The sequence below is a fragment of the Trachurus trachurus genome (genome assembly GCF_905171665.1).
Source record: "Trachurus trachurus genome assembly, chromosome: 12".
NCBI lineage: Eukaryota > Metazoa > Chordata > Actinopteri > Carangiformes > Carangidae > Trachurus > Trachurus trachurus.
Window position 1 is genome coordinate 17053733 of NC_139908.1, and position 27583 is coordinate 17081315.

Consider the following 27583-nt stretch of genomic DNA (forward strand, 5'->3'; position numbering starts at 1 on the left):
TTGATAGAACTCAGTAGAAGAAAAAAAAACTACAGGCACGGTCACGTGGTCAAAGTTGTTTACCACGTGCTTTGCGTGTCACCTCCTAAAAATACGCAACCGGACAGAGCAGCAGCCCACTGCTAATGTTGTTGTTGGAGCTAACGTTGTTATTTACAGGAGTTTCCTCCCCGACCCTTCAGCCCCCCGCCGCCCAGCGGTGCTTCTTCTACTCCCCAAGGCGGCTCAGCTGACCTTTTCCTGATCAGATAACTCTGGCGGACAGACAGCTGACCACGGAAAGCAACTCTGTTTCTGATCCTGCAGACACGGCTAGCATCAGCCAGCGGGTCCCAGTGCAGCAGAGCTAGCGGCTAGCTGCTTAGCAGTGATGGAGTGGCGGGGCAACGGAGCTCCAGTTTACCCCACTGGGGAAGAGACCAGCGGTGACCCGGCTTCAGCAGCCAGGGGCTACGGTGCTGTTTATCCTCCCCAGCAGGTAATGCACTCATAATACTGGTTGTGTTGTAGTTGTTGGTGTTAGACTTGTGCTGTACTTGTTTACGGTGTTAACAGCATGCTAGCTAAGCGTGGCTTATTGGAGTTGCCTAGTTACACTAACGTTGTAGTTATCAACCTATGAGCTGCTGTCTGTTTTTAGTGTCGCATTTTCTCTTTTTTAAGCTTTGACAACAGTGCACTTATCTTATCATTTAGCTCGGCGGTGGCAGCTTCAAAACATAAGTGTCCACGTTGTATGCTACAGTGTATGCTGCTAACTTGACCTAACACACCAATAGTCCACTTTAACACGTGGCTAAGAGGCAAATAGATCCTCTGCAATGACACCATCTTGTCAGGACAGTGCTAAACCTCAGTGTCGTCCATGTGTGGGAGATGGGAGGTCATAACAGGACATGAGGCAGCAGCAACAGTAGTGGCTCACTTTCCTATTCCCCCAGGTCTTACATATTCTCAGACACTGACAGCTGTGTGTGATGGCCGATGTGTGTGTGCGGGTGGGATGGGGGGGCATAGAAAACCCATTCGGCTGTTTAGAGAGCCATGAAGGCAAGATGGAAACAAGCATTTGTTTATTTTTAGCTCTCATGCCCCACCCTGTTCCAAATGCAGCATGGTTGTGGTCATGAAAGCTTAAAAGCCAAATGGGCCTCCATTCAGTTTGTGATTCAGACACAGTTTGTAGCGGTCAGCTGTTCGTTCCCTTGACAGCCAGTCATTCTCTGGAAAAAAGATCTGCGGAGACTACATGCAACATGGGGAAACAATTCAGATTAACATTTGAAGTTAAGATCACTGATGATAACAGTGTCTAGTCTGTATAATCCCTCTCTCCTCCAGAGGATGATGCTGTGACCCGGGCTTTTGCACATTGTTAAAACTATACATAGATCTATTGCAAATGGCACTAGAATCTTCTCCAGTCTCAAGTTATTGCAAAGTATGAACTCGTAATTTGACTTGAGATACTGTCACTGTCATGTCCCTTTTCCTTCATGTCAACATCTTGTTTTCTTTCCACTGACCTCACACCAGTCGCCATCATCACAACTTTGTGACTGTCCCATGGCGTCACTGTGCCAGAGCCAGCAGCGCTGTGTGAAGGCCTCCATCGTCTCCAGCTGGAGGCTGGCTGAGGCTCAGGACCAGCTATGTTCTTTAGGCGTCCATAGCTCAGAGTCCCTGGAGCAGGAACGTGCTCGGACACTCGCCTGCCCCACAGAGCTCACGCACACCGAGGAGGAATGGCGCCGCAAGGAAAACATGCTGGGAGGTCAGGAACCCAGCCGCAGTCCTGTGCTCGGAGCTGTCGGAAGTTGGGATGTTTTTGATAAGGTAACAGACTCTTCTTGTTATTAGAGGATTTTAAAGGGATACTTCACCCAAAATCGATAATTCCTCATGCCAAGGAAGGGTTTGGAGAACTCGAGTCATCAAAACGCTTTTGGAGTTCCAGACGGGGTCCGGCTGGCAACAGATTTTCATATAATGGCGGCGGATAGTACTCACTTTTGAATCGTCCAAAACACACATCCACATACCTCCATACTGCTCGAGATGTTCGTTGTAAATCATTGGATGTATCAAAGACGGTTTTGCAAACATGGAAGAACATCTCGCAGCAAATCTCCCGCATGCGCACAAACATCAACAGAGCCACTGGGAGCTACTACTACAACAAGGCTAAAAACAGCAAACAACTTTTTCATGTCGCAGCTTCAGGACACTTAGGTCAGTACGGACAGGCAGTATGGAGGTATTTGGATATTTCATAGTGTGTGTTTTGGACGATTCAAAAGTGAGCACAACCCGCCGCCATTATACGAAAACCCATTGCCAGCCGTACCCCACCCGGAACTCCAAAAGCATTTTGATAACACGAAACCCTGCCCTGACGGTGAGTAGATTATTGGTGAATTATCGATTTTGGGTGAAGTATCCCTCTAAGAGTCTTTTTTTTTTTTACATTTTCACTTGTCTGACTTCGTATACAAGTTTTTTTTTGCTGACAGCACTATAATATCTCTATCACTCTTTTAGAGCATCATTAACACCCCAAATCAACCTTCTGAAATGGATCAAGATAAGTGCAATTCGTTTCTTCAAAAGTATGAGAAAGAGATCAGGCATTTTGGTAAGTACCACACAAAAATGTACCTCTAACAATAATAGTCTTGCCCTCTGGGTAAATTGAAAAACAGTGTTTACTGTGTGTATATGATCAATAACATTCTCATAAAACAAATGTGCTGTCTCGTATATAATATGTTGCCCACCCTCAAATTAATTACTGCTAATTATTTATTTTTATAATACACAGACTAAAATGCATTTTAACACTATCATTCCATGTGTTTCTGTTTCTCAGGTATGTTGAGGAGATGGGACGACAGTCAGCGATTCCTTGCAGGCTTGCCTCAGATCATCTGTGAGGAAACGGCCAATTATTTAATTCTGTGGTGTATGAGACTACAGCAGGAAGGGGTAATGTACTGTTTGTCTCTGCATTGTTATCAACAACTCCCTTTCAACGATTTATTCAAGAATAAAAAAAGATGCTTTTTAAGATTCGTAAAATGGCTTAAGAGTTTGAACATGAGATGTGGAATACACAGGCTCTCTGTTGGTGTGTAATGTTGTGTGATGTGTCATGCAGAAAGAAGCACTGATGGAGCAGGTGGCGCACCAAGCTGTAGTCATGCAGTTCATCCTGGAGATGGCGTTGAACTCCCAGAAGGATCCCAGAGGCTGTTTCAGACAGTTCTTCCACAAAGCCAAAGTAAGATGCACACTTCTCATCAGTAGTTTATGGACTGTGTCTACCTGTGCAGATAATTAAAAAACAGCTTGACACATTATTTTAGCTGCTTTAAAGGAATAGTTGAACATTTTGGCAAATTGGCCCATTGCCATAATCGCTATAGTCATAGCAGTAGGTTTGTTACCTTTATTTGTCGGGGTAAGCTACGGAGGCTCATGGGATTTCTTGGTTTCCCTCATCAAACTCATCAAATACACAATCCAACAACTCCAAAACGCTCTTGTGGACAAGTTGTGACCTGCACATTCACCACGCTATGAGATAATAACGGAACGTTACGAGACAGAGTCGTTTTCGAGGTAAATACAGAGACTGCTTGCTGAAAAACTGTCCCTGAAGGCAACGCGCATCTGTGGTTTTGCATGAATTTACCTCTAAAACAACTCTGTCTCGTAACGTTCCATTATTATCTCATAGCGTGGTGAATGTGCAGGTCACAACTTGTCCACGTGAGCATTTTGGAGTTTTTGGATTGTGTATTTGATGAGTTTGATGAGGGAAACCAAGAAATCCCATTAGCCTCTGTAGCTTAGCTCTGAGCAGCTCGCTGCTCGGCTCGGCAGTTCTAAAAATAGCTTGCGCCGACAATTAAAGGTAACAAACCTACTGCTATGACTATAGCGATTATGGCAATGGGCCAATTTGCCAAAATGTTGAACTATGCCTTTAAAAGGCAGCATGACAAATTGAAATGTTACGCGTATCTCTTCAGATGGATCTTGCTTTGCTTTGTGCAATGGTTTCCTAATATCGCTGTTTTTAATACTCTACAGGAAGGACAAGATGTCTACTTAGAAGTCTTCCATACAGAGCTAGAGGCCTTCAAACATAGAGTTAGAGAATATGCAGTCAATTGTAGAGTCGATAACAATGCTGAACAAAACAACGCTGGCACAAACTGCAGACTTGACCCCAAAGAATCCGTGGACTCTTTACCTCCAGTAAGTGTTCCTCTCTTTTCCTCACTGTGTTACTGCAGTCACACCATACAGCTGTGGCTTGGCACTGCTCAGCTAGTGTGTATTGGTTCTCTGATATGTAGAACTGGTAAATGTAATCTTGGGTTGGATGCTGGATTTCGACACGACCGTTTGCTCGCCTATCTGTGTATCCGGTGTTTTCTTTCAAAAATGAATGCACCAGGGTTTGTGAACAATGAGTAAAACCACACAAGTTAGCTGCTGTGGCTACAACTCCTGCCAACAGTCGACTTGCCTGCTGACCAGAACTTGGGAGTTCATCACATTTCTGATGTTATCAGACCTGGCACCAGGCTTGAACATGCAGACAGCCCTGTGTTCGTCATTCTTCATTGAAACCGCAGCTTCTGCACAGGTCTGTCTCTACAGGAGCCTGGCTGGTGGAGCAGCACGATTGTCGGGGGAAACATGATACAACATCCTCATTTTCAGTTTTTTGCTGACTCAAGACAAATGTACTTAGTGGCAGCATGATGTCTCAAGCTGAGATGTAATAACCTAGCAGTGGGGCAAATGGGAAAAGTAATTTAATTTGCCAGATATTACATATTCCGCCGCAATGCAGAGTTGAAACTGGTTTACAGCCCCATTGTCTCCATGTTCATACCAAAACAGTCTAACTTGGATTACATCAGGTCAAAATTGTCCAAGGAAATGTTGTAGCGAAACAGTCTTTTTATAAAAAGGGGATGTGCTCTACATGCTGGTATTAGATTTGAAAGTTCTGTGTTGTGTCAGTGTGCGTTTAATATGTGGTAAATGTTAGATAATGAAAATCCAAAGAAGAGATAATATAATCACCTCTGCCAACAGGCTTTTGTCCTGTCAGCAGCTCAGGTATCACAGATAATTCCTGCACGTTTCCTAGTTACACCAGTGGAGCTCTACCAGCTTTTTAAAGGAACGAGATCACATGACGCGTGTCTGATATGAATTAAAAGTCATTTCTGTGTATGATGACATCATATTAACTACTTACAGATAGTTTTTTTTTAAGTATTTAAATATTCAGTTGAAGTTAAGTATGGAGGTGGCCAAATGGCATATTGACAGGCTCCTCTATTATGCATTAACTTTGTAGTCTCAGGGCCTTTTGTAAAGTGAGAGAGAATGAGGCCTTCTCCCCTCTATTGGCCCCACAGCTTGACTAGCTGCCAAACATCTACTTGGAGAAAAGAAGGGGAAAAAAAAACCTCCACCCCTTTTCCCACAGAGGAATGCAACCGTGCCTGTTGGAAGTGAAGCTGGTCCTGGTCCTGCTTCTGGAGTTGTGCTGTTTTCCTCTTGTGGCATCACTCCTTCCCCGCCTTAGCTGGAAAACTCACTGTCAGCCTGTGGAGAGTCACCAGAAGAGAATGTGTACACAAGAAGCTGTTCTTCATCAGAAACAAACTGTTTTGTGCCATCTCGGATTCGTTTCAGTTGATGATCTGAATCCACGATCAGGCTTTTAGTATTCCAGCTCAGATTTGAAACATTGGAGAGTGAGAGTGCAGTTACATAACCGCTATAATCCTCCAACAAGGCAGCAGTAGGTTGATCTGTCTCTCCTGCTCTGTTTTTTCTTACCTATTCCCGATTTTCATATTTGCGTGACAAGCATCACCTGTGATTGGTCTTTGGCCGTCATTTGACCCTCCTGTCTTTTGTCTCCCTCCTCCACCAGGTGGCAGAGTACCCTATGAAGCGTTGTTTAGAGGCAGGACTGTGGACAGGCACGGGGAGGTGGACAAAGGATGACACTACGGAAACAGAGGACATTCGCATGATGGAGACCTCCTAGGGATTGTGGGATCAGCCCCTTTTGCTTTTCTTCCATCTCCATTGTCTCCCAACATAGGAACAACCTGAGTTTTAAGCCCTCCTCCAATAGCAGACCAGGCTCATAAATGGCAGTGCAGAGCAGGAATAAACGGAGACAAGATCAGTCTTTTTCAGCTGCATTTCTGAATGCAGCACCTGTAGGAAATGATGTTTTACTAAGAGCAGCTGTCAGTATACCAGTGTGGTTCACGTTTGGCAAGTTGGTTCCTGCAGTGGCTTCTGCCAGCTAAATGCACATCTTGTGCCATAACACTGGCTTTACGGATCTCTTGTTATCTTTAAGGATGGTTATTTTTATTTCTCTTGGATCAGAAAAAAAAACAGGTTCAGACAACACAAAGTTGGCCAAACTGGTTCAGTCCAGTGTCTGAAGAGGTTTAGTTTGTGGACTTGTTTTTACAGGTTCATAAACGAATCCATGTGAAAATTGAGAGAAGCATGGCAGGCAGATTGAAGGCTTTGCTATCAAATGTAATGCTGAATGTCCATTATTTCAAACTAGGTTTTGGAGTAAAAAGAAATTTTAACTGCCTGATGGTACATTACCACAACATTTAGTCAACACAAGGCCTCATGTCTTTTAAATGTGTGTTACAGAAGCCTTTTTTCTTTTTTGGTAACTACTTACAGTTAAACATGCTGGCTTCATGCTCATCAGTTGAGCAGCTGAATATACACAGAAAAGCTCCAGTGTTTTCTCCAGCCTTCACCTTAACAGGCCAATGACAAGCCAGCTGAAGGTTGGATTGGACGGTTGTTGAGTGGATCAGATTCACCCCGCAGGCCTCGGCTCTTGCACATTCAGGCCCACCACTAATCTGCATGTCAGGAGTTGCTCGCCCTCTCGCAGGTCTCTCAGGCTGATTATCAGAAGAGGATTAATAATGCACAGTGTGTGGGCGGCAAGTCAGTCCACTGACTTGGTTATCTTATATGAACAGAACAAATAGATGTGTTGCAGTTGTATCTTTTGGTGAATATTTACCAGTCGCATTGGCTTTCTGTCACACGTTATGTTGTTATAGCCTGATTGTTGTCCCAGAAAAAGTCATGAAGAGCAGCCAGCTTCAACGCTAAATGGGGGTTAAGTCAATAGCAATGTGGCCTTACATTGTCTGCTTCGAACACTGCTAATTAGCAGCTCTTTGAAGGTCACAGCAGGACAAGAGTTGTAATAATGTTGATGGTCCTGAAAAGTAAGAGGCTTAAGAAGCAATTAAAGTGTTGACTCTCCTTTACATCTGCCATTACCATGCATCTTGGGCATTCAGAATTTAACTAGATAGTGTTGTTATCTATACAAACGTGTATAAATTAACAATGCATCAAAATACAAAATCACGAGTTTCCAATTAATATATGTCAATCAACAGAAGATTATGATATACAGTGTATTCTCAGAAGTAATCGTGGTGCACTTGGGTCTTATTGTCTTGTTCTGTTATAAAAATAATTCAACCTTGCAGTTTAAAACTTTACACTTGAAAACGGTGCATGTTTTTTGCAAAGTGTCTGCAACATTATGTTTGAGTAACTCGGCATTTATTGCATGACAAAGCACTTAGATGTATATGCACATAAATACATCCAGTAAGGGGGCAATATCATCCCCATTTTATGAGGCTATAAGCTAATATAGCAAATGACAGTATTATCTGGATGCAAGAGGCATGTTGATGTAAGCTGTAAAGAGGGCAAGACACTTGTCAGTCATCAGCTGAATTATGCTCCCGTGAAATTAGTTTCATCTGCCGTTTAGGTAATCAAAGCATCAAATTTCAACTAGTGCACAGGTGAAGTACAAATCATGCCATATTCTCCACATTTAAACTCATAAAAGGTCTGTATGGGCTTTGTGTATAATTTTTTTTTTCACTGGTTCAGTGATGTAAAACTAACTTATATTTTTTTTTCACCCAGCTTCCTAAAAATAGAGTCACAACAACCACCAGTTTCCTTAAACAAGTGAGTCGTGCACACTGTTGTCAGTTGTGTGTGGTTATAGTTTGTAATTCTGGCATCTACACCTTGAGTAGGTGATTTAAGAAAAAAACGAAAGGAGAAAAAAAAGCACCGGTGTGAAGGGGGAGGACAAAAGGGCTGCGCTCTCCACAAAGAGACTTTTACTGTATTTGTATGCAGAATGGAGCTCTCTGCACCTGAATGTGTCCAGCACTTTAAATTTGTCAAAGCAGTTTTTTAGGTTTCACGTTATTTTGTGTTGTGCTCCCAGTCATCCAGAATTGAATATGAACATTTTTACTTTACAGACAACCCTTACAGGAGCTCATGGGTTGCATTGTGTGATGTTTTTGGTTTAGTTTACTTTTGTACTCCATTGTCTTTTGACCTTTTTGTTTTGTGTTATGGGAGCTTTTGCCACGTTCTTTAGGCTTCCTCCAGTATGTGTCCCATTGATAAAATCGTATTCTTTATTTAACAGGAACAATAAACATAAACAAAAGTGAAAATTTGCTGAGCGAACGTGATCGGCAAGATTTTATCACAGAGTATTGACATAGAAATACCAATACGATGCATTAAAGTACAATTCGTCACAAGCTTCTGTGTGATGCATCGTTGATTCTGCAGTGAAACTTTGAGTTCACATAGTAAAAGCATAACTAGTTATTGTCAGCAGTGATGCTAAAATAATGTGCTGTGGTGAACTTGATTGTTTTATGTTTTATTTTGTCTTTCTTTCCTTATTTTTTCTTTTTTTTTGTCCACAGTGACGACTCAACTATGCAAAATAACTGTTGGGCTTAATCTGCTGTACTAAACCTGTGGCCAGTGTCTCTGGTGTCTTGACTTTCTACTATAAACCCTGTGTTTTTGAAGCTTGGTGTAAAAAGTCTCCGTCACTAAGCTCTAAGCTTTAGGAAAGATATAAGTGTTCCACTCCCACAGTGACCGTAGGCAACAGTAAAGACACTCGAATATAAAAACCTGTGCTAAATGTTTGTGTCTTATCGTCAGCTGCTACAGTCCTTTGTAGACCTGCAGTAACCACACAATTGATGTCACTGACATTTAAAATTGATGAGCTTGAAATGGCTTCATCATTAAATTTTCAAAGGGTAACGCCACTGATTGTTGAGTTGCATTGTGGGCAATGTAGGCTCCAGGTTTGAACATAGAAACAAAGTGTGTGGAATAAAAAAAACATCTATATGGTTCTGTGGCATCAATTTTGATACTTCTGGTGATGTATCAGGAGTGCAATGTCAAATCAGTGGAGTACTCAACTGTCGTAGGGGCAACCATGTTACTGTTGAAGTCTGTCAAATTAAAAATAATGACCAGGAAATATATCCACTTGTGTTATTCTGGTGTTCAATAATACACTATTACAGTAACTAGTCTCAGACATTTATTGGGATCCATAATAAATACTCATAACATAGTTAGGGTTAGTTGTCTATTAAGAGATGTGCTTTCACACATTGTATTCAAGTGTTAAGAAATACACGCTGTACGACTGAGGTACATTCACTCCAGTAATCTACACTACACTGCAAGGCAGATTAGCATTTCTGTGGCTTTTAACATGGTGAAACATTCTTAAGACCAAAGTGCAAACAGAACTGCACATCAACCTTGAACGCTGTGACACATTGTCTAGCTCTAGAAGATGACAGCCCCGTACAGACTGTACTTTGAATGTTTTAAGTTTTAGTGAAGTTTTCACTTGTCAAGTCACAACAAACACATGTTAATAGACTTGAGGTCAGAACCTGGTGAAAATAGAGACTGGTGAATTTAAAAAGCAACACTTGAGGTGATAAAAAAGAAAATTACACAATGTTAGTTTAATGGTAAATTAAAAATGACTCAGTCAGTCATGATTCAATCAGTGGTCCATTGTCATGAATAGTATTTACAAACTACATTCACTGAGCTATCTGGTCCTTTTTCCAAATGCAGCATGAGGCACTTGAGTGCAAAAGTGAATTTACTGAAGAATATGGCACATTTCCCTTTAAAACAACTACCCACTGCATAGAAAACAGTCCCCATAAGGCAGTTACAGACACCTAAGTTATGCCCACAATATTGTCAATAGCCATTATCAACTAAGAAAATAATCCATGATTGCAACTACAAAAACCTTAAAGTTATAAATGTGCACGTTACTCCACTCGTTAATGTTGACTGTATTCATCGAAGAGGAGAGGCCTTGAACTGTTGCTGTTGTGTTGCAACATCTCACAGTGGACGATGTTAACATTTGATTCGGTGACGTTCTTGTCGCTTTTTAAAGGCACATGAAAGCAGAGGTACAATCTGTGTGAATTTTGAACAGGTAATGTTTGAAGGGTTTTATGCACACGTCCAGAGAGTTTACCAAAGTGCTTTCAGCAACATCTGCAGTCTTACTATTGCTACCTCATATAAACTGGACGGCTCTCCTCTTGTTTCACAGAAGATGGCACCTTGATTGGACGACGCATACGGAGTGGTTTCTTGCTGGTAAACTTTAAGACTCATTGCATCCTCCCCCCTTTGGGGCTTTCTATGCAACTTTTTGATTGACGGCGGAGAGTCTCCTGTGGAGGAAAGCCTCCACATGTGGCCAGATCTTGTTGGTTTCTGTCCCAGAGAAGGTCTCTAGCACACCTTTACTCCTGGAGGGGCAAAGAAACACGAGTCATTTCAGGGTTTCATTGAAATAAACAGTTTTTCACACATTATGTTCAAATAAAAAAGTAAGTGGGACACGAACTAAGCACATCCCTGTGTAATATGTTTTCCTGTCTAACTGACCCAGAAATAGAAATTATTATGCATGCACAGGCCCACTGGTCATGTTTGTGCTTTTTGCCTGGGTTCTGTTGTTTCTTTTAACCCTTAAAGATTAAAAATAAAAAATGTTTGTATTCATTTCATTTTGAAAGACAAAGGCACAGGTTGCACACATTAGCCAGTTTGCCAGGAATGTGGTTCTTAGGTATGCTTTGGTCATGCAAGCAACAGTGAGGAATGTGCAAGGAGGACAGAGCCCAAGGTCAAAGTTCAAATGGATTTGGTTACAGACTTTTACATACATTGAGGTGTTTATGTGGACTAGACTTAAGTGAAACTTTATGTTGTAATGCAGGCAAACATCTGCAGGTCTTCCCTCTCTAATTCCTCTGCTGTGATGAATGGAGTTTGAGTGAGATCACAGTTGAACAGTTGAACCTGTGTTTTAACTTAGCATCTGTTCTTTCTTACCTGTAGTACTCTAACACAGGCTCTGTTTGGGTTTGATAGGACTTCAGTCTCCGTGTAACTGTCTCTGGTGTGTCATCATCCCTCTGGACCAGTGCTTCCCCTGTCACATCATCCAAACCCTGGAGAAAACACATGAGCCATTGTGGTTACACTTACATATACACACCGAGCTAAAACAGAAATACAATACAATAAATGTTTACCAGAGGTCAGGGCAAGGAAACCTGCTGCAGCAGAGTTGCTAAATAAATGATTCAGGCCTGAGCTTCCAGCAACTACTAGTCTACAACAATGAGCAGGATTTGCCCAGCTCCAACCCAGACTCAGCACAGTGTCTGGAATGTAAACACTGCTCAAGAAACACAAACTGAGGCCAGTTGACCGAGAGGAGAGTCGAGGCTGACGACGGTGAAGCTTAATTATGCTGAGAGATATTTATATATCAACGGATCTTTGGGGATTTTCACCCTGTTTGAGATAGTATCACAGTGTCTCCCATTGTAAGCTACAGGTTTACACATAAGCAAGAGCTGGTAATGTCTCTAAAGATGATCTAATACAGAAACACTAGCAGGTCTGACAACAGAGGCCTGTATTTTGACTGGTCACAGTTGGACCAGCAGGTATTACTAATTACATTAATGGTGGCTCTGTTCCTCTCTCAGGGAGCTGTGGCAGTGTGACAGAGGGTATAGAGCCAGCATGAACAACAGCAGGACCCTGGGGTTGCAGCAGCTCCTACAACTCAACTATCATCCATTTGAATTGTTTGCTTTTCCCAAAGAGACTGTTATTTGCATTATCTTCCATTAAACCTAAGTATAACTTAAGGAGTTGCAGATTTTCTCACTTCTACGTCATTCGACACCACTGGGGTTTGGTGACACAGCCTGGAGAGTATTTTATTTTTTATAAGCCTACTCTCCACAAGACATACAGTACATAAAGTTTTCAGTGACTCAATGTGTCTGATGGAAAATTACCACAGTGTAAAAGTAGCGTGGTGTCAGTGAGTTAGCATGCATGCAGCACGTTTGTAGACAAGCTGAGTGCAGAGTGTATGTGGTCATAATATTTACTAAGAACCTAAATTTTCAACCACATGAGGAAAAGTTACTGGATTAATGCTGTCTAGCCTCATGTCCAAAAGTTGTTTCTACATATTATCTACACTAAATATGTCACACCACTCAAACATGTGCCACAAGGTATAGGTTAGGTAAATAATAACAGAACAGAGATGCATTTTGATGACCATGAGTTCCAGTGAAGCATCATTCAAAAAGCATAAATATTTTTGCTGAGGAATTGTTAGTTCATACCTCAAATAGGTTGAAGAGTAAAAACTGTAATTCTTTAAACCCTTGACTCGACAGACTTTATTCCATGTTGTATGTCTGTTTTTGCAGCTTCACCTGCTCAAACAGGGTATACAATAAGAACAGACTGAAGCCAAAGGTTAACTATAAATGTTTTGTTGCCCCTTCAGACTGTGCAGGCATGACCACAGGCACACTGCCTGTTAATCATCCATCATTTACAAAGAAACTGATCAAGAGTCATATAAGATATTAACCATTTGTGTAAAAACTTCTCATAAGTTGTGCGAATACTAATTGTGTGGTCACAATGATCTCGATCTTTGCCCTTAGACCACCAAAATCACCAATCAATCTAATCTTCATTAGTCAATCATTGAGTTCAAGTAAACGTTTGCAATAAATTTGATGGGATTCCCTTGAGGAGTTCCTGTGTGAATTTTGTGAGCTCACAGTGTCCTCAGATTCTAATCAAATCATCCTCGGCCTGTTTTGATTGGTCAGTTTTATAGCCACATTCTGATTGATCAATTTGTAGCTGTGTTCTGATTTAATGAATTAAAGCCATATTCTTATATAATATATTTGTATCAAACTGCTAAAAAACCATAACCATAAACCACAATAGGAACACAAGCCTGGCTGTCACCTTCACAGAAACACACACAAAAAAGTGCTGTACTGTTGACAAGCATTTGCTTGCAGCAACCACAGAGCTGTCAGTAGTCATGGAAACAGATGCAACATGCACAAAATGATCCACTTGATGCACATCTTCAGAAAGCCTGAACATGCAGACAAGTGGGTAATGTGAAAATGAAGTTGATTCTTTTGCCTCTTATGTGTCTGTTACTTAACAACCTACGTCCCTTGTGTTACCTGGTGAGGATTGGATGAGATCAAAGGTCCCCACTTGTATTTTCACAGTGAACAAATGGCCAGTTGTTTTATCTTTTATCAGTCTGACAGCGTTTGCATCCCTTTTTTCTTCCCTCTCTCCTCCTCCTTTTTGTTTGTTAATGCTGCACACTGAAGGCTTCTAATTTGCATTTTGTGTTGTCTTTGTTATGCTTAATGTCTTTCAATCTGCCTTCCAGTAGCAGTTGTTTGGGGTCTTTTCCCGTCACAGTTTTTTTTTTTTTTTTTTTATCTTATCACTCTACTCTTTGCTCCTGGATCCATTGTCTTACATCTCATCTCATTTTCTGTGATGAAGTTTAGAAAATCCTGAAACAATTGATCTCAAACATTTTGATTAAAGCAGAAGTAAGCGATCCGGTCGTTTTGGCTAATGTTGCGTTCCAGGCAGGCTTTTGAAACCGTAAATTACAGCTTCAAGTCACAACTTACGACTTTGTAGCGTTCCAGGCAACCCACTCGTGTTTTTCCGACCTGTTTTACCGGTGAAAGTCACTATAACGGCCACTCGTAACTTCCGACCCGTGAACTCGTACCAGATCGAACTGGTACAACTTCACAGGTCGGAAAAACAGGAATTACGAGTTGCCTTGAACGCACCATAACAGTCCTCGTCCCTACGTCACCACATTCACGCGCATCCCTTGGCTGCACACACAGCCCTGCATGCCATTCTCTCTCCTCATTGGATAAAAACTGTAGGATACGAGAAATGTTTTCTCCTCGGCTCAGAGCAGAGCAGAGTGACTGACAGACCCGTGTTTCGGTCCAAACACTCTATGTAAGTGATTGCTGTCGGAAGATATAACTATTTAAGACTTATATTAACACAAAAATATCACTTACTTCTGCTTTAAGCTGCTTCTCAGGCAACAAGTAAAGCCAACTGTTGGCTTATCAGAGTATTAGGACATCTATGCTTGAAAAGTATTGTAAGTAAGCATTGTATCTGTACGTGTCTTTCCTGCGTAATGGATAAGAAGAGAAGATGTATTTACAGGGACTTTAGGTGGGTTGAAGTCTGTGTTGTAGACTCTGCCGCTGGGAAGGTGAGTCCAGCGAGAGGTCAGCCTCTGTTTGATGGTCTGGAAAGGTACATTGAGGTTGATGACTGTATCAACACTGTAGGCGTCATCCAGGGCCTCAGCCTGGGAAACTGTCCGAGGGAAACCTAGAAGTGTGACACAGATGGGGGAAAGACAAAAGACAAAATAAATAATTATTTGATTTTTTATTTGAATTTGATTTAAAAAGTAGAAAGCACAAAATGACAAGAGCACCAGATGATAAACTTACCATCAAGCAGCCAGCTGGTCTGACCTATCGCTCTCAGGTCATTCAGGATGATACGGGACATGACGTCATCAGGTACCAGCTGACCCTGATCAATACAGGCCTTCATCAACAGGCCCAGTTCTAACACACACACACACACACACACACACACACACACACACACACACACACACACACACACACACACACACACACACACACACACACACACACACACACACACACACATAAGACAATTTTAAAGATTGGTTGTAGGCCTACTGTTTGCATTAGTTAGCTGCTTCTGCTAACGTTCATGTTCATGTCTTGTCGTGGGTCTGAATATCCAAGTCAATGTAATGATATTGTAGCTATAATCAAGCTGCACAAGCAAACAGAAGATTACTGTCTTGTACTGCAGTGTGATGCAATGTGAATTTTTTTTAATTTTTTTTTTTACTACAAATGGAAATTTTAATCTGAGGTTAGGTCATTGAGACATAAGATGTTTTTTTTCCAGTCACTTCCACTTTAATTGGTCTGAGTCCAGCTGAAGAGAGGAATTTCCTGACAAGCCTCAGAGAAATTAGCCGACTGTGCTTACAGTAAATACTACTCTGATTGCACTATGAAACAGAATGAAGGGTAAAAGTGACTACAAACTGGATTGGGAAACTGTATGCTGCAAACAGGAAACACCGTCACAAGATTTAGTGTGAGCCTGCGTGTTGCTCCACAGGCCGATATGTTTTGTGTTTCTTTTGTAGTACTGAGTTTAGTACACCCCACTGTGTTTTCTGTCTACCCAATGAACCTCAGTTAATTTAATACATTGTGATAGATTTAATCTGAACATTCAAAAAGGGGCCTTACAGATGTGTTGTAGAAATACCAGAGGTGAGTGTCAGGAAGCAGAAAATAACTGGTTTTGATTAAAAGACTGACTGAGAATATTTGAGGAGGAAACGCCAATAACAAGAACTGCTTTGACAGCCAGCTGCTCTAGTGGAGCCGTTCCTCCTGCCAAAAATACGAGGATTTAGCTAAACTGAGCCACTTGACAATGTTCTGCACATACATAGTGTGAAATTATAAGAGGGCCACCAGGGAATAAGCAGCAGCTTTTGTAGGGGACTTCAAATCTCTCTTCAGCCCCAAATTACAGCTGTGAGATTTTTCCAGTCTCACAGTTAGTTAGGCCTACTGTGTCATAAAAAAAAAGTTACTCTGTCACAAGGCAGTAAAAGAACACAGGACTCTTCATCAAGGAACAAAGGTGCACAGCCTGTCTTATCTTTACACCTCTCTTTATCATTAGGGTGTTATTGAGAGGTAGTGGGCCTCCGGAGTATCCATTATAAGCATAAAACAACATGCTGAATAACCCAGCTAACCATTTTGACCTTGAATGAAGACAGCTGCTTTTCTGCTCTGTCCAGCTTCCTCTGTGATACAGATAAGACATTAAACTGTAGGAGTGGTGCTCTTATCACAGTGGTCCAGCAAACAGACGTGTTATTTAGCCTATAACAGCATGTGTAGTGTAGAAGTCTCTTTTTGCTCAACTTGCAAGTGTTTTGATCATAATAATGTTTTTTGTGGTTATTTCTAACAGCGCAGATGTTCTTGAGAGGAAAATATGTGGGACAACTTCTCAAGTGTCTATTTTTCTTTCTTAGGTAAAACATGCTGACCAGTGTAGATTTCATTCAAGATTACACTCCGTTAGTATTTGTTTGACCCAACTTAACTTACCGGTTTTAGCGTTGATGTTGGCTCTCAAAATGTCCCCACTTGAAAGGTGAGTCAGTGCGAAACTTTTAATTATGCGCGCAGACACTGTTCCTTTCCCCGAACCCGGAGGTCCCATGATGACAGCACGAAAAATCCTCTGCAGAACCATCTTTACAGGATCAGAAAACAGATATTTCTATGAGGTGAATTTCCTTCCCATGAAACCCTCCGCTCCGGATGCTCAGCCACAGACTGGATCAGAGCAGGTTTTCTTTCTTTCCACCAAGAAATGCGCAACGTAACCAAGAGTGGGCGCGTCTTTTCCAGTCGGTCTAAACTCTCACTGGACCTTGACTTTTAATACCCCAACCCCGCAGAAAACAGAAGGAAGAGGAGGAGATAGGATGAGTATACACTGCGACTAGCAGGCTACAGTGGCGGATGAGGATGCAGACTCCTGACGACGCACTTTAGAAAAAAACGAAATGAGCCCCCTTTCCCTGCAGCACGTTGACAATAAACTTCCTCGCTTAATGCGCCGTTAACGGTTTAGTGCAGATATTTATTGTATAACACGATTATGCAATTGGTCCAGGCGGAAAAAGCTCGTTGGCAAGGTTGCGGTGATTAATCCCATCCGAGCCTGGATCCCTTCAGCTGTCAGACCTGCAGATTTGCAAGAAGGGTAAAATGAACAACCCATCTGCTCGCTCATTTCAGTTTATAACATGTTAATGCATGGGGGGGTTGCAACTCGCACATATGAATTAGCCTATCTTAACAATGTTTACAGGCATTACACAGGCCTTCAATCCTTTTGAAAACATCTAAAACTTTTTTTCTAATAAAATTATTGTATCAATTAATTTGAGGTTTGAGTTGACGTAATTCGTTTAAATATTGCCAGTTAAACTTTTACTATTTAACTTTTGTTTACATTGATCACGGGTTGTGCCTTTAAGGCGCTAAGTTTTCATTGAACCACGCCCACTTTGTGATAGTGAACGGTAAACTGGCGCCATCCCACGGTTAACTTTGATATAGCACCCTTAGATATACGCCTTTTTGACCCTCCGGCCCTGCCGTATCCCCGCCTCTCTCCAACGTCTTCCTGGACAAACACACGTGGATACCCACTGACGACAGGCAGAAACAACAATAACATGGCAAGTCAGGGACTCGCCTACGACGGCTGCAATTTCTTCAGACAGCGGCTAGTTTTATCCACACTTAGCGGGAAACGGGTCAAGATCAAGAACATAAGGTCTAAAGAGGACGACCCGGGGCTGCGCGGTGAGTTGCAGCTTCACTTTACATGTGGCGTCGCAGTTAGCTCGGTGGCTAACCAGCTAGCTGTTACGCAGTTGGGAGTGTGGTTAATCACTGGGCGTCGGACGTGAGGATTCGAGGGAGTTAATGGTGTAAATATGAGATAAATTCAATCTTAAATTACAGGACTAAGTTGTGTGCTTATCGTACATGCCACGAGCAGCGAAGATACTGTTTTATATTATTTTTAAGTGACTTATAAGGGAATAGGTGAGTGAGGTTTCTCAGAAGTTGCCTTGTAATTTCAAGAATTCTTGTTGTACTTGCTTGCCTCCCTCTGTCTTGGGTCTGCTTGACAAAAAAATACAAACAAAGCATTATTTTTCGACTTAAACTACTTACAGACATAAAAAGTTGTGGTAGACTTTGCAGCAATATTAATTAATTAATTAATTAATTAATTGTGCCTTCTGCTCTGTTTTCTGTTCTTTTCTTCTTTTTTTTTGTCTTATCCAGATTTTGAAGCCAGCTTCATCAGACTGTTAGACAAAGTGACCAATGGATCCAGAATAGAGATTAACCAAACTGGTAAGTGTATTATAGCTGCACTGATGCTTTGTCATACTACTTTGTTTTTGTGTAATAACTGTTTGCTGTCATAGGGTAATATTGTGTTGAGATTATGTATGGTGCAGCAGCAACAGACCATTCTTTACATTCAAGTGCAATTTTACCTCCTGTTTTTTTAAAACAAAAATATTTTCCATGTTGTAGGGAGGAAACTACTGGTGGTGGTACATCCATAGATTGACTAACTGTCCTCATATTTCTGCCCATTCAAGGTACTGTGTTATTCTACCAGCCTGGCTTGTTGTATGGAGGCACCGTGGAACATGACTGTAGCCAACAGCGCTCGATTGGTTACTATCTGGAGGCCCTGCTCATGCTGGCTCCATTTATGAAGAACTCTCTGAAGGCCACTTTGAGAGGAGTCACCAATGACGCAGTTGATCCGACGGTGAGGATGCACACTCATCGCTCCAATCACATTATAACCAATACTTCATGTCTCTCTGTTTTGTCCCTCTGGTTTAAATCTGACTGAGCTGGCTCATGATCATATTGGGTGGAGCTGAAGCATGCTTGTGCGTGCTATGTAAACTGTGTTGTGGTTAAGTGCACAACTCTCAAATTGAAATGGACACTGCCCTCTAGTGCACGTATCATGTGCCATTGCATGCCATTAGAGATCGACGGTGTTGCTTAGAAGGGCTGATGTCTGTACAGTATCCATCTTTAAAGTCTGAGAGAGAGAGCTGTTGAATATAACACGTTAGATCAGGGTTATTGTGAGTTTTTTTTTTTTTTCCAGTAGTTGGTACAATTGTTAAAACAACAACTTCCAGTTCACATGATACGTTTCCAAAATCGGATTGTTTTCCCTTCAAGGTCCACCTCCTCTGAATGACCCATTTTAATCCTCGGAGCTGTTGCTGCTGCTTTTGTATACATGTTTCATGTGTATAGCAAGCCAGTCTCAGACTTTGCATCATCTATTATTTTGCTCTTTGCTATGAGCCACATTTTTCAAAAAAACAAGCCAGACAGGCAGTAAGAAAATATGAACTGGAGACACCAGGGAGGCGTTGTCATGGAAACACAGAACAGCATCTTTGCTTGTTGCTATGATGAGAAATGATCCATTACCAACTCTGTATTCATTTATTTATTTATTTATTTAGTAATGTCAAATGTTTAAACCTGTTCATGTTTGAAGGTTTTGACCACTATCTGTCCTGCAGGTCGACCTGCTGAAGGCCACAGCTCTTCCTCTGATGAAGAAGTTTGGCATTGATGGAGAGGGCTTCGATCTTAAGGCGAGTCAATTTCAAATACCTCACATTGCTGTTGCGTTCATCAAAGTTAGTTGATTTTTCTCGGTCTCATCTGCTTCTACTCCGCTGCTGCTCCCTCAGGTGGTGAAGAGGGGGATGGCACCAGGTGGGGGTGGAGAGGTTGTTTTCACATGTCCTGTCCGCAGAACAATCAAGCCAGTCCAGCTGACTGACCCAGCGAAAATCAAGAGGATCAGAGGAGTGGCGTATCCTTCTCAGACTCACCATCATGGCTGTGTTACAGCTGCACACAATATTAAAACAACAAAAAATATTTTATATTTTTCACAGTTCACTATTCACATGTATCTATCAGGAAACAGCTGAATACTATAGGCTATTTATTTTATTTTTCAGTTAACATAATGATTATTTATTTTAAATAAAATGTCAGAAAGGTTTAGCATTTAACTTAAAAATATGATAAAAATTGTTGAATACGTTTCTGTCTACTGATTAATTTCAGTTTTTTTCATCATACAAACTGGAAATGTTGTAAGTTAAACTAAATGGTCAGATGTTTTCAGTGTAATTGTAGATCCCAGGAAATAGTTTCCCTAATTTCGGCCCTTTACAGAGGAAGAACTAATTTTTTCCATCATTAAAGCAGAAGTAAGCGATCCGGTCGTTTTGGCTAACTTCCTGTCAGCGGATGGAGTTAGCAGTCCCCGCCCTCGTCATGGATCTATTGGTCCTCGTCCCTACGTGACCACATTCACGCGCATCCCTTGGCTGCATACACAGAGAGGACCGCCCCTTTATGCCGTTCTCTCTCCTCATTGGATAAAGGTTGTAGGATACAAGGAAAGTTTTCTCCTCGGCTTACAGCAGAGCAGAGTGACTGACAGACCCGTGTTTCGGACCAAACACTCTATGTAAGTGATTTCTGTCGGAAGATATAACTATTTAAGAACGGTGGAGAAGAGCCGTGAGCTGCTCAGAGCTATGCTACAGAGGCTCACTTATATTAACACAAACATTCCGCTTACTTCTGCTTTAAGTTTGGGTACAACTGAACAGTAATGTGACATTTTGTGGACCACTCACACAATCATGTTACAAGCCTTGACAGTTTAAACTCAGCTACTCGGTGAGAGTTTCTCCTCAGATGGCCAACAGGATAGTGGACTCTGCCAGAGCTGTCCTCAACAAGTTCATTCCAGACATCTACATCTACACGGACCACATGAAAGGAGCCAACTCGGGCAAGTGAGTATCTCAATGTACATTTATTAGTTTGTAAGTTTCTATATGTTACTCAACATTTATTCACAAAAAGACTTACTTGTAATAATTCATGTCTGTTATTTGCAGGTCTCCAGGTTTTGGTCTGATGTTGGTGGCCGAGACGCTGAATGGTTCCTTCCTTAGCGCTGAGATGTCGTCCATACCGCAGGGGCAGGGAAACCCTGTACTGCCAGAGGACATCGGTAGGAACTGTGCCAAGCTACTTTTGGAGGAGGTACATCGGGTAAGAACTGCAAAAAAAACAGCACATTCACACAGATGTCAGTGTTGAGGTTGGTCACCAAAGAAAAGATGTGGTTAGATTGGCTTTTGGCCTTTTTTAGATTTAGTTGCTTATATTTTGTCCTGTTATATAACATGGTGTTTGATTCCTCTTTGATTCTACGGGTTTAGCTAGGCTGCTGTTCAAAGTGTATGTGTAAGGGGGAGTAGATGCTCCTAATCAGAAATGTGACACCTTAGCTCCGTTTTATTTGAAAAAGGAAAAGCGTGCTTTCGATTTGCAGCCCAAAGAGTCTTTTTTTTTATTATTGAAAAGAAGCCTACTGTGAAAATGTGCTTTTTGTTTTAGAGAGGCAGTAGACTAAATTAAACCAGTGTGGCTTTGTGAACAAAAGACTTTGCCACATCATTGTCAACAGAGTTTTTGGTTTCAGTTGGTCTAATACTGCAGGCAACTGAAGGCTCAACTGATCAACAATGAAACGGCCTCGTATGATACTGATTTACGACCTCTCACGCCAGTGTATTATTATAGATTTTTTAAGAAGGATGGTTGTTTGTTTTGTTTTTTTGTCAATTCATGTTAAAGCCAAATTGCCTAAAAGTATGACAGTGAAACTTAATCTCTCACTCTTGTACTGCATCGATATTTTGACAGTGAAAAACGCAGCGTAATAATTTTATTTAAAAGTGTAATTTACTCAAAAATCCACTTTTGTTTGGTTTCTATGATGGAAAATCTCCAGTATCACTACAAGTTCATACCAGGACTTGGTTACTCTGCACGCAGCTGGACGATCAGTTTGCGGCCCGTTGCTGCAAGATTCAAAATTCTTGGGGAATACCTGACATACACAGACAAGACACATTACAAACCCAGCATGTAACAATGACTCTCATTGCCCATGTTTACCAGCGTTCTTGGGTAATGACCATCAATCCCAGTGCAGGAATTCAAGTGAAAAACTGTTTGTGGTCAGACCCATAATGTAGAAAGTAACTACAGGGTATTTCCATGTCAGACATTTTTTTTAAAGCTCCATTCAGATGGATGCTGCAGTCTGTTTGATGAAGCTGTTATATAAGTGTGTCTGTGTGCTGGAAAAAGGTGTATAGGCAAGTCTCAAAGGACAGAGTCTAAACTATAGTGTTTAATGTGAAGACACAGAATATAAAAATGACATACTCACCTTTGCTGATTGTTCCCATCGTATGGACTAAAGCCGTCCAATTTTCCCATCCCCATCTGATCTGATTTAACATTTATGGACATTAATTCAAGTCAGTGAAAAAAAAAAAAGACTGCAGCAAAATGTATCTGTTTTCATAACAAGGCAACATTTCATCAGTTCCTGTTTTCATTCCTCACGATCACCACCGGTTTGTTAATCTGTTACTTTGGTTCTCGGTTGATTATTGCTCTTTACTTTCCCCTTGTTTTACTCTCTTTTAAAAAAAAACATACAGGTCAACAAAACAAAAGGAGAATGCCCCCAGACTTACAAATTGTATTAATTCAACAACATTGAAGTATTTGTGATAATTATGGAGTTTCTGGTTGTCTAGTCTAAGTCATATACAGTATATACACACATGTATCACAGAGGTTTAACATACATTTTATGTGTTTTAATTACTGCATTGTTTTTTATTGATTAGGTGATGTGTCAGCTGAATGCTGTTTGTTCAGCTACAGGAAAAAAAACTCTTACAAAGTCACATTTTATGCATCAGTGTCTTTCTACTCATGCAGTGAGTGATTTACAATAGTAGCTGTAAGACAAAGGAACACGTTTGTTACTATAAACATATACACGCACAAAGAATCTGCCATAGTCACACAGGAAAAAGAGCCCACTTCATCAGAATATATACAATTAGATCCAGTGACTCTGTGACTTCAGTTTGGCTCCACATGGCTCTGCCTCACACCCCTCTCTCATAAGAGCCATGTGAGTCCAGTTAGCTGGTCAGGGTAGTGCTGATTAACTCTGAAAGAGGAATATTGTTGGACACATCCTCTTAACTCCAAGCCACAGACAGGGGAGCTGATGTTTCTGTGTTGCAGACTTCGAGGATGGCGGATTAATAATCGGGGCGAAACATTTTGTTCCCTTTTTCCATAAAGCCACAGCTGCCGGTAGAACAGGTAGATTCACCACGTCGGAGCAACATTTGAATATTTGCAGATTTTTCTTAAATACCTAACCGGAGCAGGGTGAGTTTTCCAGCTGAGACGATGAGAGAAAACATAACAGCAGAGTAAAATGGATGTAGCTGTCCTGCTGGGACTGTTAATTTTTAAAAAAAGGGAAAAGAAATTTGCCGGATTTGCATTAAAGGGCATGGGCACCCTGTGTGTGCATGCGTCTTGTTTGTTTTCTGGTTAATCAGTACAGTCTTCTTGTAGTAAACCAAAGCTACACGATGGACATTTTGTTTTTGGCAGCAACATCAACACTGGGCAGGAGCTGATGTAAGTGGGGCTCTCTTAAAATGTTCTTTATTTACACCAAATGAACTTAAATTTTTTTTAAATTAAATTCAAAAATGTCACTGAAGACTGTGCAGCCATGTGTTGACGCTGAGAAGTTTCAATGTATGTGTTTATTTGTGATTATATTAAGTTTGTCAATTACAAGTAAGAAAAAAAACTTTAAAATGTTTAACAATTAAGTCATTGAATATTCGCAAAGGTCCAATCATTGTTCACCAGGGAATTGGTTATAGTTTTATTCATTTCCTAACTTTTAATGTACGAATTAGTCTTTTCACTCAGTTCAGATCATCTTTGGTTGTTGGGTTTTTTCTCCAGTTGTATGAAGGGTTTTGAATTGGGCTAAAACTGGTTTCCGGTGAAGAAGCGTGGCCTTGACCGACCACATTGTTCACAGTTAAGCTAACAAATGCAAAACCTGCTATCTGCCTAGTTTGTCTTGTACAGGTTGAGGGTGAAATTAGCCTGTAAATTTTACATGATATATCATATTGCAGTAGAAATCACTTGAGCCTGCTGCACCATGTTTTCTTTATTTGACCGTTAGGAAAGGGAGTTGTGAGTCGCTCGAAGGATTTAAGGGACTTTTCCATGAGGCCTTGTGGCTGGTTAGTGGCTTCTGGCCTCTTGGGACATCGTAACTGTGTGATGTTTTCTTTAGAAGGCAGGGCTTGAAGTGAGCTGTCAGAAATAATCTTGGTGCATTATTTTTCATAGTTTTGAAAAGCAGAACATGTGCAGACAAAGTAGTTTAAGATTTTCTAGTCCAGACACAACAGCAACACAACAAGGTAAGGTGCTCGGGCACAACTCTTTCTCAGTAGGCAACCGCATGTGCTATTCAAGTTGTGGACAGTGTTGGAAAAACCTCACTTTGAATTTTTTTTATCAAAAATTCTTCCTTTTAAAGAGCACTGTCGAGTTTTTATTAGAGGCAAACGGGAATATATCATGTGTGAACTGTTACAAATATGAATAACTTACTCGAATTACGGTAGGAAGGAAAAACTTGTTAACCAAGAAAGGTAATTCCATTAAGATTAGCGCTTCTGTCATAATATGCAGCTGTACTTATTAAGACTTTCTTAATGGAGTAAAATGGTGGAAATTAGTCGCAATGACGTCACAGTTCTCCATGAGGGCGCATAATTAAAGTCATGAAGTATTCCAGTTAATTTTGACCAAGTCTAATAAATCTCATCCACCTGTGGAGGGAATGTAGTTAACAAAATGTCTGCCTCATCAACAATAAAAACAATGTCACCACATTTTTGGCCATGTGGTCGCAGTGATATGATTATGTAATTGAATCATATTCCTGCTGACAAGCTGTCACGATGCCAGGGTACTGAATGACTGGGCCACATGGTCACTTAGTTAGAACGGAGACGCAGTAGGATGAAAAAACACACAAACAGTGATCCTGTGTAGCTACGGTCGAGCTGTGGAACATTTGTGTATCAGGTTAGTACAGACATGACACGGTGCATATCTGTCTGACAGCCATTTTAAAGTTCCCTCAGTTTCATAAAATGCTCTTGGGTGTGTCCAGTCCTGCGCTGGCCTCTTCATACGAGCTGGGGAATAGCACATAACTGTTGTCGAGTAATCACCATGGCATGTGATCGCTTGGATGCAGAGAGTGGATCCTCTGTCCTCTAAATATCTCATACGTGAAGGGAATTGGGTAAAAGGTTACGAGCAGAGGTCAGGTCACCGGGAGCAAGGAAACGCGGCACGATTTTAAGGGCTAAAAAGCAGGAGAACGGTTTGGGTCACTGCTGCCAGAATAAATGAGGAAAGGACACCTAAACCTGCAGCTGTAGGAAATGTTAGGATCAGAAAAGAAGCAATGCCACAGTTGCAACTTGTAGCCAAACCAGAAAAAAGCTGACTTAAAAAATGGTATTCTCCAGTTGTGTTTCAGGAGGTCTCTACCTTTGTACCCTTGGGTTTGTCATAGTTGGTCTTAAACTTCAAGATGAATTGAAATAAGATGATCTCAACCCTAAACTTGTTTCCACAGCTGAAAAAAACATCAAACCCACAAATCACCCTCCATAGATTCCCACTTGTGTTTTTCCAACGTGAAGAGCTATCAGTGTTGGACCAGAGATAATCAATCCCTCTGTCAAGGGGTTGCCGAGTTCTCTCTAAACATCTCCACCTCTATGACGTATTTCTCTGTTGTTTTTGTTGCTCACACACATCGCCCCCCTCCTCTTTCTCTGTTTTAGGGCGGCTGTGTGGATTCATCCAATCAGAGCCTGGCGCTGCTCTTGATGACCCTCGGTCAACAGGACGTGTCGAAGGTTCTGCTCGGACCCCTCTCACCATACACGTAAGCCATTGTCCCAATGAACTCTCCAAACAGACCCATGACCTATTGATAAGTTAATATACAGAGGCACTGTCCCCAAACGTAGAACGCACTGGACCTCACATTTAGTTATTGTTCTACCAGTGCTCACTTGGCAAGAGACAATGATCCAAAGTTCTTGACCCACTGTAGGGCACAAAATACTGCACAAATAAACAACAGGGGCGAGAAATACACTCAGTAGTTTATGATGCACCAGTCCTGTTTATACTGATTTTTTTTTAGAGAACAGTTTTAACTTTAACTGTCATTTAAACCCTTTTTTTCCCTTGAATAAACAAGCTGTTGTCATAAGTTCATCTTAAACAAAAATTAGTTTTGAATACCAAGAAAAATGCAAATGAGCTGCTGATTTTCTGCCAGAATTAGTAAAATTAAAAATATTTTACCCACATATGGTAAATAATAAGCTTAAGTTAAATTCACCTATTGATCTCATGTTTTTTTCTTCTTTGAATATTTTTTTCACATACTTTTGGACACCTCCATTATCATGGTACTTTGCCCTCTGTCCTAAGGTGCCACTAAATAAATTGTTTGAAATATTTAAAGGAGATAAATGTAAATAACTGATTTTCAGATGTCGTCAACATAAACGAGGAGAGAACTATGAACTGTCCATTTTCAGTTATCATGGTACCGGTGCTGTGTCCCTCTCAAGTACAGTACTATGATAACTGAAGATTGGCAGTGCCATCACAATACACTCTTCCCTTTACTCAGGTAACACTTGTGATACATGGTACCTCACTGATAGCTAACTGCTAAGGTTTATACGTTTGAAAGGTCTTTAAATTCACTTTAGTTTTTTTGCCTCTATTTCTATAAATTGTCTTTTCCACAGAAATCTTTGACATGCTAGCTTTAAGAATTAACTGTGATGTGAAGCCAAATATTGGACTCATGACCTTTTTACCTTTGTTAAACAGGCAGCATGATACAGACCCAAAATGCATTTTGGGAATGTGTAATGGGAGTGTAATTTATTGGCATATTTCATCCAGCACAGTGTGAAAACGCCTTTCCTTGGGGATTGTTAAGTGTAAAAACAGGGACATGTAAAAAGTGATAAAGCATAAAAATGAAACTGAAATTCATCTCTCCTCTCTCTGACTAACAACCCCCCACAACATCTGTCTGTTTTCTCTCCAGAATCGAGTTCCTGAGACACATTAGAGATTTCTTCCAGATCATGTTCAAGATCGAGGTCCAAAAGCCTTTAGAAGACGAACGGAAAGGTGGAGACAAGGTCCTGATGACCTGTGTAGGAGTTGGTTACAGCAACATAAACAAAAGTCTAAAATAAAGAAGTATTTTTTATAGAAATGTCATGGTGTTGTCTTGTGTTTCTTTGCTAATACAAATCCAATAGTTGAACCTGATATATTTTTTAAATGTGACATTGGTTAGTTGCGTGTTTATTGCCAACCTCATCGTTTTTTTCTGTTACCATATTTTGAAAATACTAAAGTTAGACATCTGC

General features: G+C 41.0%; 3 protein-coding genes across 4 annotated transcripts; 2 read left to right on the forward strand and 1 right to left on the reverse strand.

Annotated features, from left to right (window-relative positions):
• Nucleotides 1-85: 85 nt before the first annotated feature.
• Nucleotides 86-9385, forward strand: cdc37l1 (cell division cycle 37-like 1). The gene is made up of 7 exons (XM_083983232.1): nt 86-478; nt 1537-1836; nt 2542-2635; nt 2870-2985; nt 3158-3280; nt 4096-4263; nt 5969-9385. The coding sequence occupies exons 1-7, from the start codon at nt 371-373 to the stop codon at nt 6083-6085; spliced, it is 1026 nt and encodes a 341-aa protein (XP_083839358.1). The 5' UTR covers nt 86-370; the 3' UTR covers nt 6086-9385.
• A 376-nt stretch (nt 9386-9761) lies between these two features.
• ak3 (adenylate kinase 3) lies at nt 9762-16870 on the reverse strand. The gene is made up of 5 exons (XM_083983233.1): nt 16611-16870; nt 14877-14996; nt 14579-14751; nt 11344-11462; nt 9762-10754 (listed from the first exon to the last, which is right to left on the reverse strand). Exons 1-5 carry the CDS (start codon nt 16756-16758, stop codon nt 10643-10645), a joined length of 672 nt encoding a protein of 223 aa, XP_083839359.1. The 5' UTR covers nt 16759-16870; the 3' UTR covers nt 9762-10642.
• Nucleotides 16871-17663: 793 nt separating this feature from the next.
• rcl1 (RNA terminal phosphate cyclase-like 1) lies at nt 17664-27406 on the forward strand (the record flags this gene model as incomplete). Of its 2 annotated transcripts, none has more annotated exons than XM_083984108.1 (9): nt 17664-17882; nt 18375-18446; nt 18701-18876; nt 19661-19735; nt 19835-19959; nt 20837-20962; nt 21068-21224; nt 25958-26061; nt 27253-27406. In XM_083984108.1, exons 1-9 carry the CDS (start codon nt 17753-17755, stop codon nt 27404-27406), a joined length of 1119 nt encoding a protein of 372 aa, XP_083840234.1. In that variant the 5' UTR covers nt 17664-17752. The 2 variants fall into 2 exon arrangements, with proteins under 2 accessions (XP_083840234.1, XP_083840235.1); XM_083984109.1 differs by lacking the exon at nt 17664-17882 and adding an exon at nt 17964-18128.
• Between the last annotated feature and the right edge of the window lie 177 nt (nt 27407-27583).